The sequence below is a fragment of the Nanorana parkeri genome, unplaced genomic scaffold, assembly GCF_000935625.1.
Source record: "Nanorana parkeri isolate BGI_ZX_2015 unplaced genomic scaffold, ASM93562v1 scaffold17, whole genome shotgun sequence".
In the NCBI taxonomy this organism is placed as follows: Eukaryota; Metazoa; Chordata; class Amphibia; order Anura; family Dicroglossidae; genus Nanorana; species Nanorana parkeri.
Genome location: NW_017306285.1, coordinates 1,005,932 through 1,021,676, shown reverse-complemented (window position 1 = coordinate 1,021,676; position 15,745 = coordinate 1,005,932). Strand labels below are relative to the sequence as shown.

The 15,745-nt window shown below is 46.4% G+C and overlaps 2 protein-coding genes across 4 annotated transcripts in view; one reads left to right on the top strand and one right to left on the bottom strand.

The window, feature by feature from the left end:
• The first annotated feature begins 50 nt into the window (after positions 1–50).
• Positions 51–7,423, top strand: PSMA7 (proteasome subunit alpha 7). Of its 3 annotated transcripts, none has more exons than XM_018560073.1 (7): positions 51–279; positions 2,816–2,942; positions 3,425–3,597; positions 4,590–4,712; positions 4,790–4,913; positions 5,794–5,855; positions 7,262–7,423. In XM_018560073.1, exons 1-7 carry the CDS (start codon positions 184–186, stop codon positions 7,352–7,354), a joined length of 798 nt encoding a protein of 265 aa, XP_018415575.1. In that variant the 5' UTR covers positions 51–183; the 3' UTR covers positions 7,355–7,423. The 3 variants fall into 3 exon arrangements, with proteins under 3 accessions (XP_018415575.1, XP_018415591.1, XP_018415583.1); XM_018560089.1 differs by having other exon boundaries at positions 63–279; positions 3,473–3,597; XM_018560081.1 differs by having other exon boundaries at positions 64–279; positions 3,473–3,597; positions 4,790–4,909; positions 5,793–5,855.
• Positions 7,424–15,299: 7,876 nt separating this feature from the next.
• Positions 15,300–15,745, bottom strand: part of LSM14B (LSM family member 14B) — a 26,076-nt gene continuing 25,630 nt past the window's right edge. Inside the window, exon 9 of the mRNA XM_018560062.1 lies at positions 15,300–15,745. This exon is cut by the window's right edge and continues 1 nt beyond it. The gene's annotated coding sequence lies outside the window, so the exon portion shown is untranslated.

Here is a 15,745-nt window from a genome sequence, read left to right as displayed (position 1 = left end):
GCCGGGCAGCGCAGGTTCCCGGGGGCGGGGTTTGGTTACGCCATTTGCGTAGCGTAGTGCTGCTGCTAGGCAGGGGGGTTACGCTGCGTCAGAGGCGTAAGTCATCTTGGTGTATAGGAGGCGGATGAGTGAGCTGTTTTGAGAAGCTTTCGGTTTTGCGAGCAGGCTGTACCCGCTGTGAGAATGAGCTACGACAGGGCCATCACCGTCTTCTCCCCGGACGGACATCTCTTCCAGGTGGAATACGCCCAGGAGGCCGTGAAGAAAGGCTCCACGGCGGTGAGGACGGCTCTGGTGATCTCTGTGGAGGGAAAAAAAAGAGGGGCATGATAATGGCAGCTTCACAGGGGGAGGGAAAGACACGCTGGGCCTGAGGTATGGGAAGTGAAGCTGTTGTCCTTACCAACCAATCAGCTCTCATGATACAGTTCATCAGTTCTCGGCCTTATATATGAGAAGTGAAGCCGTTGCCCTAAGCAACCATTCAAGTGTCAGCACCTACAATAGACGGGATCTAGTTTCTATGGGCAACAGCTCCCTACCAGATATATAAGAAGGGAGACTGTTGCCCTTAGCATGTGTTGTTATGATACAGAGCATCTAGTTGCTTTGGGCAACAGCTCCCTGTGGGATATATGAGAAGTGAAGCTGTTGCCCTTAGCAACCAATTGTCAGCTTGTGGTCCAGGGTATCTGGTTGCTATGAGCAACAGCTGCAGGCCTTTGCTATATATTTTCTGGGGGAAATCTGCTATTATGGCTGACAGCACTTTACAATAATATCAAGTGATGACACCACGCCGCAGAGCAAATTGTGATACACGGTGTTCTGTCGAAATGGCCAACTCGTCGAGATCTCCAACTTGTAATGTCACAGCCGTTGGAGATTTTGACATGACATGGCGCTAGTGCGCGAGCCTTGGCATTTTTCCAAGCCTAAGTGCGCAATCCTCATCGAGTTCTCCAACTGGCATCACTGCTTGTGCCATCGGATGCCCGTGCAGGCGCACTAACGCAAATCAGAGAATGTGATACTGCTCTTAAGTGGCTGCGCAGGGGCACTGACGGGAGTTGGAGATCTCGACAAGTTGGACATCTCGATAGAACACCCGGAGTTGAGAAGAAGCCTGTGGGCAAGTGGTAGTGACATCACTTCCTGTTCTAGGGACTACTATCATGGGATGGAATTTGGGGGCAGGGGGTGGTTGGGTTTTCCCCCTAGGGAATACAGACAGCGATGATGATCTGACCCATCCACAGTATAACATATAACACCTTGTGGAACTGTTGTTGTTTTTGCTGTGTCATTCCATCAGGACAGGAAGTGAGTGGTGTGAAGGTGTAATGCTTCCTCCTATATTTATTACTCCTGCACATGGGCTGAGCTTTGTGTGTCAGGCCGAGATCTCAGCTCAGAAAAACTTTTACCATGCAAATGTCATTTCAAATGTTAAAAGCCAACATGACCCCCCTGTATTTTTTTATTTTTTTCCCCATCAATCAGTTGAAGGGGGGGGGGGAGTTGCCCTTTAACTGATCGCTGGCAAGAAAAAAATTCTAATTGCCATTTTTACTTGTCTAAAGCCCCGGTCATGTCATCTCCAGTCCCCAGTCTCCTCCCCTCTTCTGTTTACATCCTACCGAGTCCTTCTTCAAACGTCCACGCCTGCATGAAGTGCTCCCTTCCGATTGGCTCCTCTCAGGATCCAGAAGAGGAGTGACATCAGCATATAGGGGGACTGGCTGGCCCAGGGGGTGTATTCTAGAATCCTGCTGCACCCCTTACCGGATATCCCTGTCAGCGTGGGCGCTCCAAGTGACTGCGGATGGCGCTGCCAATTCTGAAACTTGTTAAAAAAAAGTCACCAGCGCTGTTTATTGACACTTCATGTCAGAACACATAACGTTTCGGGGGTTGTGGGAGCCATGCCTGTAGCTGTGAGGATCTTGCAAAGCCTCATGGGATTTGTTGTTCCACCACAGCTGGAGAGCCGGAGTTTGCCTACCCATGTCTGTTCAAGAGCTATGTGGAAAAGCCAATAGCAGGGGTGGGCAGCTCTGGCCCTCCAGCTGTTGTGGAACTACAAGTCCCATGAGGCATTGCAAGACTGACAGTTACAGGCATGGCTCCCAGAGGCAGATGCATGATGGGATTTGTAGTTAAAGCACAGCTGGACGGCTGGAGTTTGCCCTGCTCTAGGATAAGGGGTTTCGCCCAGAGTTAGGCTTTAAATCTCCATATCTGCTTTGAAGGTCCTTGTTCCGGCATTTTCTGTAATGGTTCCCTATGTCCTAATTCTGCATGGTCACACGGGCGTCTGATGGAGACTACAAGTGGTCATTTCAAAGCGCATTACGCAGACCTGATCCACTGTTGTCACCATCAGGAAACCCGCCATGAAAAATGCCATGTGGTCATCGCTGGAGTGCCTGTAGGCAGGAAGTGGCAGCAGGAGGTCAGGAGCACCGAGATGTAACCGAGAATGACAACATTTATTTTTCTTATGGAGTTCAAATACTCAGAACCCCGTTTTTAAAGTTCAGCAGATGCTCAGAGAACCCCCCAGTGACCTGTGGTTGTGGCCTTACCCTGCTGGTGTAGGCCCCTCTCTTGTTGAAGCCGGCGCCGTCTTGTATGCATCTTGGTGCTTCCTTCTTGCATAGTATATGCTGGGACATTCCACCACCTATAATATGTGAATGTTAGTTCCCGCCTTAGCTAGGACATCTCCTTATAAATGTGGGGACAAGGCTGGTGCTGGTACCACGGTCTGTACAGCTGGCGCTGGAGTCTGACATTGTGTTCTGTTCTGCAGGTCGGAGTACGAGGAAAGGAGATTGTGGTACTCGGAGTCGAGAAGAAGTCTGTGGCCAAACTTCAGGATGAGAGGACGGTGCGGAAAATCTGCGCTCTGGATGACAACGTCTTCATGGCCTTTGCTGGTAAGGACATGGGACTAGAACTATGGCTGAGCTCAGGGGTGGGCACACTTCAGCCCCCCATCTGTGCTGAAGCTACATATCCCATGGTGCATCTCTCTCCAAGAGTCATGTCTGTGGCTGTGAGAATCTTGCAGTGCCTCATGGGATTTGTAGTTCCACAACAGCTAGAGGGCCGGAGTTCACACACCACAGGGCCGCAAGGTGGACACCAGGGATTTATACCATTTTCTGATTTGCAGTTTTTTTGCAGAAGGTCCTACAGCACTTCTGTCTTGGGATGACACCGCTGCTCCCCAGTAGATGCAGTACAGTGGGAGAGGGTTGTCACCGCAGGACAGAAAGCGGGTTACTGACTCCAAATAAAGCGAAAGCCTGACAAAATGAAAACAAATGCAGCCACCGCATCTAAGGAATGTTAACCCGCAATATATGACATTTTTGTTGCTGGGTTTAGATCCTTTCAGTCTTTTCTAGAAACCAAGCAAACGTCAGTTTATGGAACGCTATTGAACGTGTCGTTTCCTTTGCAGGTCTCACAGCCGATGCAAGAATAGTTATAAATCGGGCACGGGTAGAGTGTCAGAGCCACAGACTGACGGTGGAAGACCCAGTGACCGTGGAGTACATCACACGATACATTGCCAGTCTGAAACAGGTACCAGCATCTCAACAGCGGCTTTTGTAATGAGCCAATAGAACGGCAGATGGCTATCATGTGACATTCACAAGGAGCTGACCAGGGCCAAAGCTGCCCATTTATTAACAAGTTGGGTTGCCTGAGGCTTTACTTTCTGTGCTGCTCAAAAGATTAGGAATAACCTAATATATAGTCACCTTTATTGGTCTCCCAATAAAGAGCTCTTTTTATTAGGGATGCACCGATACCGATACTAGTTTCGGTGCCAATGCCGAGTATTTGGGCGATTGCGAGTACTCGCCCAAATGCTTTGATGGCTAGCCCGATACCTGAGCTTCCGGTATTGGGAAGCTAGGCAGCGAGTCATTACACACTGCACGGCTTCCTGATTGGCCTTGGTGACGAGGGAGCATGGAGCTGGTTCCCCGGGCCAATCAGAAAGCCGGGCAGCGTGCAATGACTTGCTGCCTAGTTTCCTGATCATTACCCGCCCCCCGGCTTTCTGATTGGCCACAAAGCCGGCTTCATGCTCCCTCGTCACTTGGTGGCGAGGGAGCATGGAGCCGGCTTCCCGGCCAATTAGGAAGCTGGGCACCTTGTAATGACTCGTTGCCCAGCTCCCTGATTGTCCAGCTTCTCGACCAATCATGAAGCCGGACAACAAGTGATTACACCGCACCAGGCTTCCTGATTGCCCAGAAAGACGGCTCCATGCTTTCCCATGCAAAAAAAATATCTGTACTCTACCGAAAAACTGTTATCGGTGCATCCCTACTTTTTATGATAACGGGATGTGTTCCCATCTAGTAAATACCTCTTGGATTTGTATACTAAGAAGCCAGCACCCCTGCAACAACTAGAGAACCTTAAAAGTTGGGCAGCAGCTGTAATTTTTGAGGCGCATTAGAGACCTGGCTCCTGGGATTCGTCCAGCCCTGTAATAAGCTTACATTCCCAGCGACTTCTTGTTTTGTGGACTGTGCTATAACCCCAGCTTTGTCTCCCACCAGCGCTACACTCAGAGCAACGGCCGCCGGCCTTTCGGTATTTCAGCCCTGATTGTCGGCTTTGATTTCGATGGCACCCCTCGTCTCTACCAGACAGATCCTTCAGGCACTTACCATGCATGGAAAGTAAGTCCGTCTTTATTTCCTCGGCATTTGGCGCCCCGTGGAGGTTCAGTAAAGACTAATCTATTGTTGTCTTATAGGCCAATGCTATCGGCAGAGGGGCCAAGTCTGTGCGGGAGTACCTGGAGAAACACTACACGGAGGAGGCTATCGAGACAGACGATCTGACCATTAAACTGGTCATTAAGGCACTTCTGGAAGTGAGTACAAAAGCCGTCCTGCTACTGATTTCCAGTTCTACATTCCTGGCCAAGTCAGGTGTAACTCTGTTAAATTCAAATGCTGGCAACTTTATTGTTCAGGGATCTCCTTCACTGACACATTTTACCCACAAGGTTGGGTCTGTGATTGACTAGTCTGGTGGGTGAAAATGCATCAGAGGAGGAGGTCCCATGTGGGGACCGATTGCTTTGTCCGGAGCAATAAAGTTGCAGGGTGCCCCCAGGTAAACAGCCGGTGGCAGTAACCTCCATTGTAGGGCATTGATTTGAATGCGTAGGTTTGGCATTGAGCGACATTGTGTACAATTGCTTTATCTTTAAAAAATATAATAAAATATTGACAAAGGTCTGAAAGATTCCAACTCTACTGGATGATTTTTCTGGCCACACTTTCTAAGGAGTTTTGTTCTGTGAACGACGTTTCAGAGGTGAATCAATGGGGACTTCTGCTACCTAATGTCTATGGATAGCTGGAGCGGTGTTCTAGAACAAGTGCGGGGTTTCCTTTTACTCCTTATATTCAATCTTTAGCCATATGCAGATAACATACTGCCCTGTAGTCTTTAGGAGAGAGTGGCACAATCAGTCAGTGGCATGGAGCAGACAGGAGGGGAGGGAACAGGCAAGCTATTTGTAAGATGAGTCTTCCTATATGTGCTCCCCCAGGAAAGAATCCCTTGTTTTATGGCAGGGGAACCTCCATTATGGACACCTGTTTTTTGGTACTTTATATTCATATTGGTAGGTTTTTTTGAAGACTTATACACAGGGTTGTCACTCATGTTTTGATCCATATATATTCACATATTTTTATATTTATCTCAAACCTTTAGCGCTGTGACAACACTTTACACTTCTGGAAGTCGTTCAGTCTGGAGGCAAGAACATTGAACTAGCGGTTATGAGGCGAGACCAGCCACTGAAGGTACATGTCTATAGGAAAAACTGACTTTATTATTGAATGTTCTGTGGAAGCAAAGGGCTACTGAATCCTCCAACCTGCACTATACAGACATTAAAGACTGATCTCTTAGAACTGGGGCTCATTCACACTGGTGTGCACATCTGTACAGCATGCATACATGTGCAGAGACCTGCTCCCAAGAGGGACAGGTGCCGCCATCTGTATGTCTCTATGGGAGGACTCAGCTGCACGTGGCTACATGCTGACCCAAACCTGCTGATAGAAGCCGATTTAAAAACTGCAGCCATAAATTCCCTGCAATAGAAAAGGTAGTATATGGTACATTCAGATGGCCCGTCTCTCCTACCGCCTATTTGTTCCAGCACTGCAGCCTCTGCTAGTCTTTTTTGGGAGTTCCCTTATTCGACCCCCTACATTCCTGCTGAGTCCTATAGTTGCAGGGGGTCAGAGGAAGGAACCATGGAGCATAATGGGGGCATCGAATACCTGCAGTAATGTTGAAAGCTGAAGAGACTGCAGTGCTTGATCATAGAGGGAGGTAGGAGACACAGACTGCTGGAGAGGTGAGCATTCTTCCTCTTCTATTGCAGGGTTATTTCTCAATTTTTAAAACATGACAGGGTTGCTTTAAGACGCTAACTGCTTTGTGGTTATGCTGACCTTGTTATCTCAGTATTCTGGATCACTAACAAGTAGGGATGCGCCGATACTAGCATCGGTGCCGATACAGAGTATTTGGGCGAGTACTCGTACTTGCTCAAATGCTCCGATACCGGAACTTCTGGTCAGAGGGAGATTTCTTCAGACCGGCAGTGCATTGAGGGCACATGGAGCCAGCTTCCCAGCCAATCTGTGTGTAGTGACTCGCGGCCCGGCTTCCTGATTGGCTGGGAAGCTGGCCCTATGATGTTTGGCATGGAAGCCGGCTCCATGCTACCAGAAGTACTGGTACTCGGTATTGACGAGAACCAAAAGATACATATCGGTACTCGATACCAAAAAAAATGGTATCAGTACATCCCTACTAACAAGTATACGGGGATCTGCCACAATCTGCCTACTTGTTCTACAACACTAAGGCAAAGTATATATCGTAACTGGTTGGCCAGCATAATATTCAGGTGGCTAGTGTTTTCAGAAGCTCGGCATTAGTGGTGATCCCATTTCTCTGACCGTTTTGAGTCTACGTGTTCTTTGCATAGATAACCAATTCACTTTGTCACATGCTTCTTTGACGAGCGGCCTCAGACAATTGCTGTTCAGCAGCTCTATCTAGATCTTCCCATGTATTGGAGATCTTGTGATTACTTGGATGTAGGAAGTGTAGCGGTTGCTGTAAGTTCTGTAAGACGTGCTGATTCGTTCTCCCAAACTACCCCTCTTCACCATCACCTATTCTCTCCCAGATCCTGAGCCCAGATGAGATTGAGAGGTACGTGGCAGAGATTGAAAAAGAGAAGGAAGAAAATGAAAAGAAAAAACCGAAGAAGACGACTTAACGTGACATTGTGTTCTATTCAGTCTGCATTAAGGAACGGCCTTGTAATAAAATTTCTTTATTAAAATCTCAGCACGTGTCTTCAGATTGTGGTCAGAAAAATGTTAATGTTTTTATATATCGGGTAATAAAAGGAGGAGGTCATTATCAAAATGCTAATATCAAATGGCCGAGCATCTGATTTTCCTTCTCACTGACATTTGCAGAGGGGGGGCTGTACAATAGTAAACATGAAAGACATGCACCTCACTCAAATCTTCATGTTTATCATATTGTTGTACAAATATTTTTATTGAGGAAAACCAAGAACAGAAATACATTCCATCCACAAGGAGACACTACCAAAAGGTGCGTGTGGGAAAAACATTATGGTACATTATAGTATATCATTATGGTACATTATAGTATATATCGTACATTAGAACGGTTGACTGATGGGTTACAGCATGACAGTTACATAATAGCTAATGCAATGCAGTACCAGAAATCTGAACATAATATGTTAACTGTGAAAAACTGAGGGCCACCCCCTATGAGCCTGTACGAAATCAAATAGTATCAAGATAACCTATGCATAGGCTCCACGGGTGGGCTAGTCTCTGCTTAAGGCCCAGAGTGGGGCTTCCAGCTACCTGTTGCTGCTGCAGGGCGCCAGCAAAACCCCCACTAGAGGGTAATAAAGCAGCATATTATAGGCTTGCCATCACTCTGTGACATCTGAGATAGGTTCCATCAAACACTAGAAGAACCTTTAGGCAAGTGTAGAAGAAAAGAGCAACAAAAGACAAGAGAGAGAGACATACAAGCAGAAGGAAAGAAAGAAGGGGAGGGGGGCCGCAAGGGGATCCGAGAACTGATCTCAGCAAATTATAGACCCTGATCCACAACCTCTGCACCTTCGGGCACTGCCACCATATATGAAATAAGGTGCCCCTGTCCGTACATCCCCGGAAACGGAGGGGGCAAACTTGGAAATCCTGTCCGGGGTCATGTACCACTGGAACATGACCTTGTGTGCGTTTTCCTGGGCCAACACATTCGGGGAGCACTTCGTCGCCGCCGACCAAATCTCGGACCATGCGTGGGGGTCCAATGAGTCCCCCAGGTCCCTCTCCCATGCAGGCCAGCATGTAGGAAAGTTTCTGTTCTCCAACTGATGGCACCAGCGAGGCATATAGCAGGGTTATCAGGCCCGCTGAATGAGGGTCAGACCAACAACGAGACTCAAAGGGGGTAAGGGTGCTTGGGGAACTCGAGCTGTGTCGGAGAAGTGACGTGATATAACTCAGAAGTTGTAAATATCGGAAGTTCTCTGTGAGAGGAACGTTCCAGTGGGTGCGAAGGTGTTGGAAGGATTTAACCCCATCTATAGACAGTAGGTCCCTAATGTAAAAGGGGTGCCGTCGGGACCACCACACGAACGCCGATGTGTTCTCATTAGCTGGGGAGAATGAGGGAGTCCCGAATATGCCGGAGAGGGGGCGATGGGGAGACATCAGGCCCGCAGTATATTTGACCGAATCCCACTGCTTCAAGCTGAACCGCAAAATGGGGTCCTGGATGAGGGGGCGCGAAGAGGGAAGGGTCCATAACAAGTTGTGGATTGGGAGGGGGGCACATTCAACTATATCCATGAGAGCCCATTGGGGCAACGCTGTGGTGGAGTGGAACAGAGTTAGTGGAGCAATCTGGGCTGCTGTGTAGTATTTTCCCAAGTGGGGGACACCCAGTCCACCCTGACCCCTGCGATGGTACAAGACCTGGGCAGCCAGGCGGGCATGTTTATCATATTGAATTATTTCTCTATAGTTGTACTTATCTAAAGACCTGTGTGGGTCTCAGACCCCAAGCAGTCATTGGTGGGAGCATTAATTTGTAAAAGGCAATCTCTAGCGGTAACATGTCCCTAGATTCTGACAGTATCCTGCAGCATGCCAACAGCCTCTGACCATTTCTTCTTGTAAGGCTTCAGTAGTATTGAATTATAAGGCCAATTGAGTTTACAATGTAAGCGATCCCATGTACGTAAAGTAAGTGTAGTTAAAGGTAGAGTAGAAGATAAAGGTCTCTTTGAAGGGGGAAGCCAAGCAATATCAGCTACTGGGGCTTCACTTGTAGCATTTCCCAAGATACGCAGCACTTCTGCGAGGCGTTGAAGGACCAGTCCTGTCCTGTAGTATAACTGTTCAAATTGGGAAGAGCTAATCCTCCATTTATCGTTCGTCTAACCAAAGTATGGTAAGAAATTCTGGATTTTTGACTTTGCCAAATATATTTAGACACAATTTGTTTAAGTAATGCAAAATATGAGCCCGGGAGATCAATCGGTAACATTTGGAAGAGGAATACAATCTTGGGGAGGATCATCATCTTAACCGTATTTATTCTGCCTATCCAGGATAAATCCAGCAAAGAAGAGGTTAAGTCAGATTTCATAACGTTTCACAGGGGAATATAGTTAAATGGATATAAGTCTGTATTTTTGGCTGTCAGAGAAATGTTTATATAGCAAAGTATCTCTGGCTGCCAAATAAAAGGAAAATGTGGGAGAAGAGCGAGTCTCTCAGACTCAAATACCGTTATGTTAAGTATCTCAGATTTGCCCAGAATAATTTTAAAATTAGACAGATCACCAGAAAGTTGTAGTTCTCTCCAGATTTGTGGCAGGGACGTTCTTGGGTTACGCACATAGAATAAGACATCATCTGCATATGCTGCCATTTTAAATTCACCTGCAGGAGTAACAATTGCTTGAATATCAGAATTTTGATGAACAGTGTCCAGGAAGGATTCCAATGAAAGCAAAAAAAAAAAAGTAAGTGAGTGGCCAACCCTGGCGCGTTCCGTTCTAAAGCGTGAAAGCTCGGGACAAGGTACCATTCTGACTTTGGTTGCGGGATTAACATATAGTGCTGAAATCCATGACATCCTTCTGGAACCTAGTCTATTTCTTCTTACTTCTGTTATCTATGGGACAGGAAAGTGAAGGCAAATCTTCCCAAAAGGAGGCAGACAGCCCAAAAAAATAAATCTATATATATATATATCTTACAGGGATTTCAACTATTTCTTACTGTATACAAAATGTTTTAGATATCTTTTACCAGTGTTGGCACAGGCCTATTACATGAATTGGCTTAGTAGTGCTTTGACCCTTTTTATATCACAATACAGGTAGCAGATCTGCTTGGAAATCTGCCACAATGCCCCAGACATCCAGTAACCATGTGATCTAGGTTTAGATTACTGATGGGAGCTGATAGTGATGACTCATTTGATTCATGTAAATCTTAATGCCAGGCCTACCTCAAGTCGTGGGTTTAACATGTAGGAAAGACAATGGAATATGGAACTGCGTGGACACAATCCGTTCTATGCCTTCCCCTGCAAGTGTATTTTGTTTGGCATGAACAGTATCGTTGTTGCAGATTTGGACTTAAGCTTACTTCCAGAATGTAATTCAGATTGCCTTGCATCATCATTCCAAGTCATGTGTCAATCACTTTTCACACGAGATCCCTTATACATCATCCTGTTGATCACATCCTTTTAGAAGATGGCCTACCTTTTCTCAGTTGATGCAGACACATTGGAGGTAATAACATACTAGCTTATTGCTTCAACCCAATGTTATCAAATGGCAACAGTTTGGCTGTCCAACTGACTCAGCATTGAAGCCAAACATCAGCAGGGCTCTGGCACTTAAATTCCAGCTGCAGGCTTGTAACTTCCCCACAGTGGTTGCTTCTGCTTGATGTTATTTTTGCTTGCCTTTTCCAGATCCCTTTAAGCTAGACCAGTGGTGGCAAACCTTGGTACTCCAACTGTGCCAAAACTACAAATCCCAAGATGCATCTGCCTCTGGGAGTTATGTCTGTGGCTGTCAGAGCCTTGCAATGCCTCATGGGACTTGTAGTTCCAAAACAGCTGGAGTGCCAAGGTTCGCCATCACTGAGCTAGACAATGCCTCAGGTCCTTTGCGCCCAGGTTCTGCAGCCATTTATGATGCAGAAACCAACACGGACTGATTAGATTGTAAGCTTTCTCAACCAGGGCCCTCCTAACCATCTGTCTTGAAATTAATGTATTCCTTATACTGTGAAGCATTGCACAAGCTGCTGTCACTATATAAACCTTGTGTGATAATCAGCATGGCTGTCTGCACCATTACACAATGGCTGCAGGGCATAGTCACCGGCCCATAACACCTGGAACCAACGCTAGGTCCAGTCTTTAAAGTTGGGTGGCAATGGGCATGATTTAACATAGTAGACTGAGGACATCTTGTGTTGTAATCCAGTATTGGAGGAGGTTGTTTGAAGAGTAAGGCAAGACTATACCCCCGTCATGTCTTTACTGCTGTGTCCCTTTTGCAGATTTTTGTCCCCTCACCTCTCATGTTATAGAACCAGAAAAAAAAAAAATCTGATCCCTGAATACCAGTATCTACCAAACGAGTTCTAATCCTCTCTCACTAGCCAAAACTAAAGGTTGGGCTAGACATACTTTTAGGAAACTGGCAACAGACCTAGATCTCATAATTGTGCAACTTCACCCAATTGTTTGAATGGAATGACAGGAGACCGATGAGGTGTTTCATTGCCATGAATTGAAAAAACACCTCCCAAATGTCTGCAGAAATCTCACATTTGACAAGTGTTGCTCTGTACTGCTGCCTGGTGATGAGGAGATAGGAAAATGACCAACATGAGGGAGAGTCTCTCCCCTAAAGAGCAGTACAGGTTTTAACCCTTACAGCCCTTCTACTCAGGCATTCTGAAGCAGTTCCCCTCTTTTTTTCCAGGTGGTCCAGATCGAGAAGCCCAATGTTAATCTATAGGCATCCAGATCTAAAACAGCACAGAGATCAGTTTTGGTGAACCCGATCATGGCAGATCGGAGGTAACTCGATGTAAACGGGCATGTCAGTTTACATCCGGCTCGCCGTAGACAAAATAGGTCTGGTCATTTCAGTTTTTCTTCTATTGAGGGAAAAACTGGAGATGTTAGAATGGCGACATCCATTCCAAACTGCTCCCGTAAGCAGGGGATCCGTGCATGGATCTCCTGCTGATTAGAACTGAATGGGCCGACCCCACTACCTAGAGCCAAAGGTTATGGATGCAGGTCCAGATTAAATACTCCTCGTGACCAGTAATGAGACATTTCTATGCAGATGCTTTGCACATGGCTTAATTCCAAAATGTATAATTACCCAGTTTATGGAACACCTTGGACTAGGGACAAGTATATGGGCTTGTTCACACCATGTCCAGATCAGAAGTTTGTTCCCTGACCAAAAAAGCATCCCAATGTATCCCTATGGTATTTCTGGGTTCTGTTCCCACCAGTGCAATCTGTTCCGGTCCAGGCACAAAAAATATTATCTGGTCTGGAATGCATGGAAATTCATCAAAAATGCATACAAACGCACTGGACTGCACCTGAAAGCCCAATTTTAAGCTAACAATAGTGTCAAAAAACGCACTACACTTGTAGATCTGCTCCAGACAGGTGTGAACCTAGCCTAAAAACTTCAGTTATCCAAACACTCACTGCATCTGTTCTGACTTTATTGCTGAAGGAAATACTGAAGTTGCTGAATATAAACTCAGATAAACCTAAAAAGGTATTCGGATTAGCAAAAACGACTTCACTTAAAGTGCATCTAGGCCAGGGGTAGAGAGCCTTTGGAATCATGTGGGTAGTTCCACAATAGCTGGCATGCCATGAGGCACTGCAAGACTGAGCCACAAGCATGACAGCATTTGTAGTTCTCACCACAGCGGGAGTGCAGAGGTTGCATACACTTTAATTCAGGGGTAGCCAAACTGCAGCCCCCCAGCAGTGGTGAAACTACAAATCCCATGATGCATCTCTCCAGGAGTCACATCTGTGGCTGAGAATCTTGCAATGCCTCATGGGATTTGTAGTTCCACCACAGCTAGAGGGCTGGAGTTTGGCTACCTCTGCTTTAATAACACCACAGGGATGGGAGAGTAAAAGAAGTGCGACTGGGCAAAGCAGTTCCCAATGGAAGATCCCCATGTCTGGTTTTTAATAAACACAGGAAAGGATAAGCGGCATCTTTATTTGTTTGCTGTGTTATATAATCTGTGTCCCACAGAAGATTTACCATCACGTAGTAAAAGATATATATTCAAAAAAGTAACATCACAGACCATTTCAATACAAGATTCTCACATCCTGTTGACAAGAAATTGGGATCTCCTTCAATTTGAATTCCAGTGATGTCACCTGACAAGGGTTTTAACCCCTCACCACAAAAAGTGTTGCTCTAGCTGCACAAAGCATTGTTGCTATTAGGCTTCAATCACATAAGCAACGGACTAGCACTGCTCTGAAAGCAAGCCACAGTGGATTCCTTAGGTGGTAGAAGAGCAGCATCCAGACTGATATTGCCCCCTTCATGAATGCCTACCTTTTTATCCCAAGGGGGAGTGTACATGAACTATCACGCTGCAACTGCCTGCCAAGTGTTTGCAGCGCAGTCCCTTTCACATCAATGGAGTGGTGGTGGCAATGCCTGTAAAAAGACATGCGGTCCTAGGCCTCATTCGCAATAGAAACGGCAAGCACGTACAGCTCCCGGGAAAGACAGGTGCTTTGTGTGATTAGTACACAGCTCCTGTCCTCTATGAGACTACGTGGCCGTACGGCCCCCCCGCCCCCCAATGCTGACCCGCCCTGCACGTCCATGCAGGTGCCCGTACGCTGACGGGATGGATCGGCGGCGTAGGGCGCTTATTCCCATAGACAAGGACAGGAGCTGCGTACCAATCACACATAGCACCTGTCATTCCTGGAAACAGCCCTATGTGGCCGTGCACGCAGCACGGATCTGTACGTGCCGGCCGTTTCTAGTGTGAATGAGGACTTATTGTGACAACGTGTACAGCACTGTCCAGGAGTAGTGTCCAGGAGTAGTGAAATGCAGATAACCACCCATTTTATTACCCCTTGCCCACCCATGTGAACGATACGTTTGTTAAAACTCCATTACACCGAGCCAGTTTTTTCAGAAACCCATTCATTCACACTTCCCAAAAATGACATTTGTGTGTTCTGACCGGTAAGGAGGAAATAAAGCACAACTTGTTAAATGGTCGTCTTTTTATTTGTAGATTACAATTGAGATCACGTCCCTCATGGGCTACTGGTTGTCAGCACCAGGATTCTACAAAAATAAAGACACTTCTTAAACTTAAACTTTTCAGAAACTTATAACTTAAAAATTGTCATTTACGGAGAAAACTTGACAATACATAATGCTTGATGCAAAAACAAAAAAAAAGACGGAAAAAAAAAGCAGACCCATCTCATGCAATTGAGTAAAGTTGTGGCATTTGACTAGAGAACTGCTTAATAGGCATGCTCCAGCTGGAAAGCCACAGACTGCTTTTGGACGTGGACAAGTCACAAGGGCACAGCTTGGCCGCTGTATTGGCTGGGTTGGAAGCCATGATCACCCAAGCACTAGCGATGCCCTTGCCAGCCCTGTGTACGTGACTGCTCCACATTAGCAGTTGTTAGGGAACTGGTCAAGATATAAAGATGGCAGCTGCCATTGCAGACTTCTTGGAGATGCAAGCTCCCGGCTGCCATGTCCTTCCACCACTGGATAGCGCACAAGCATACACATTGGTACACCGGATATGCATGTGCTTGCTCCAAGTCAGTGACTGATAAATCAGGATAAATCCCCCGTATGCACCTTCTAAGTCCACAATGGTAGTCGCCATCCTTCCATCCTGGCAGATCCCCTTTACAAAAGGAGCGATACTAATGCATACAGGACACCTTTACCTGGCTGCACTGAAACCTCCGTTCTAAGTGCTTTGGAAGTGAAAATAAAAAAATAAAAAAACAAAAAACACAAAGGGGTAAAGCCCGCCACCCTTAACGCTTTGGTTCAACTTAGTTTCCTCAAGTCAAAAGCTTGGATGGCCTCCCACCAAAAAAAAATAAAAAAAAATAAGTGCTTAAATGGTGAGCATGACGCTCATCTGAGCGCAGACCAAAGGGCATTAAAACTCCCCCCCACTAGAAGGGGGAATATATCCTGCCGAAATAAAGGGAATGTTAAAAAGTAATCGTAAGGAGATTGCTTTTTCTCTTAGGGGAAAAACAAACAACTGCTCACCTCAACTAAAGTGCCACATACCGTCCCCCCCAGTCTCAGCATTGATCATTCCTCCTATATGCACAAGCTCTTGTGTCAAGTCTGCTCTGTGGCTTATACAGCATTACATGGATGAAAAGCAATGGCAGGATTGAAGCCCGGCCGGCGCAGGGTTACAGGACTGCTACAATGCGTCAGGGAAGAAAACTTATGGAAGACAGGTCAGTCTAGGGACACAAGAACCCAATC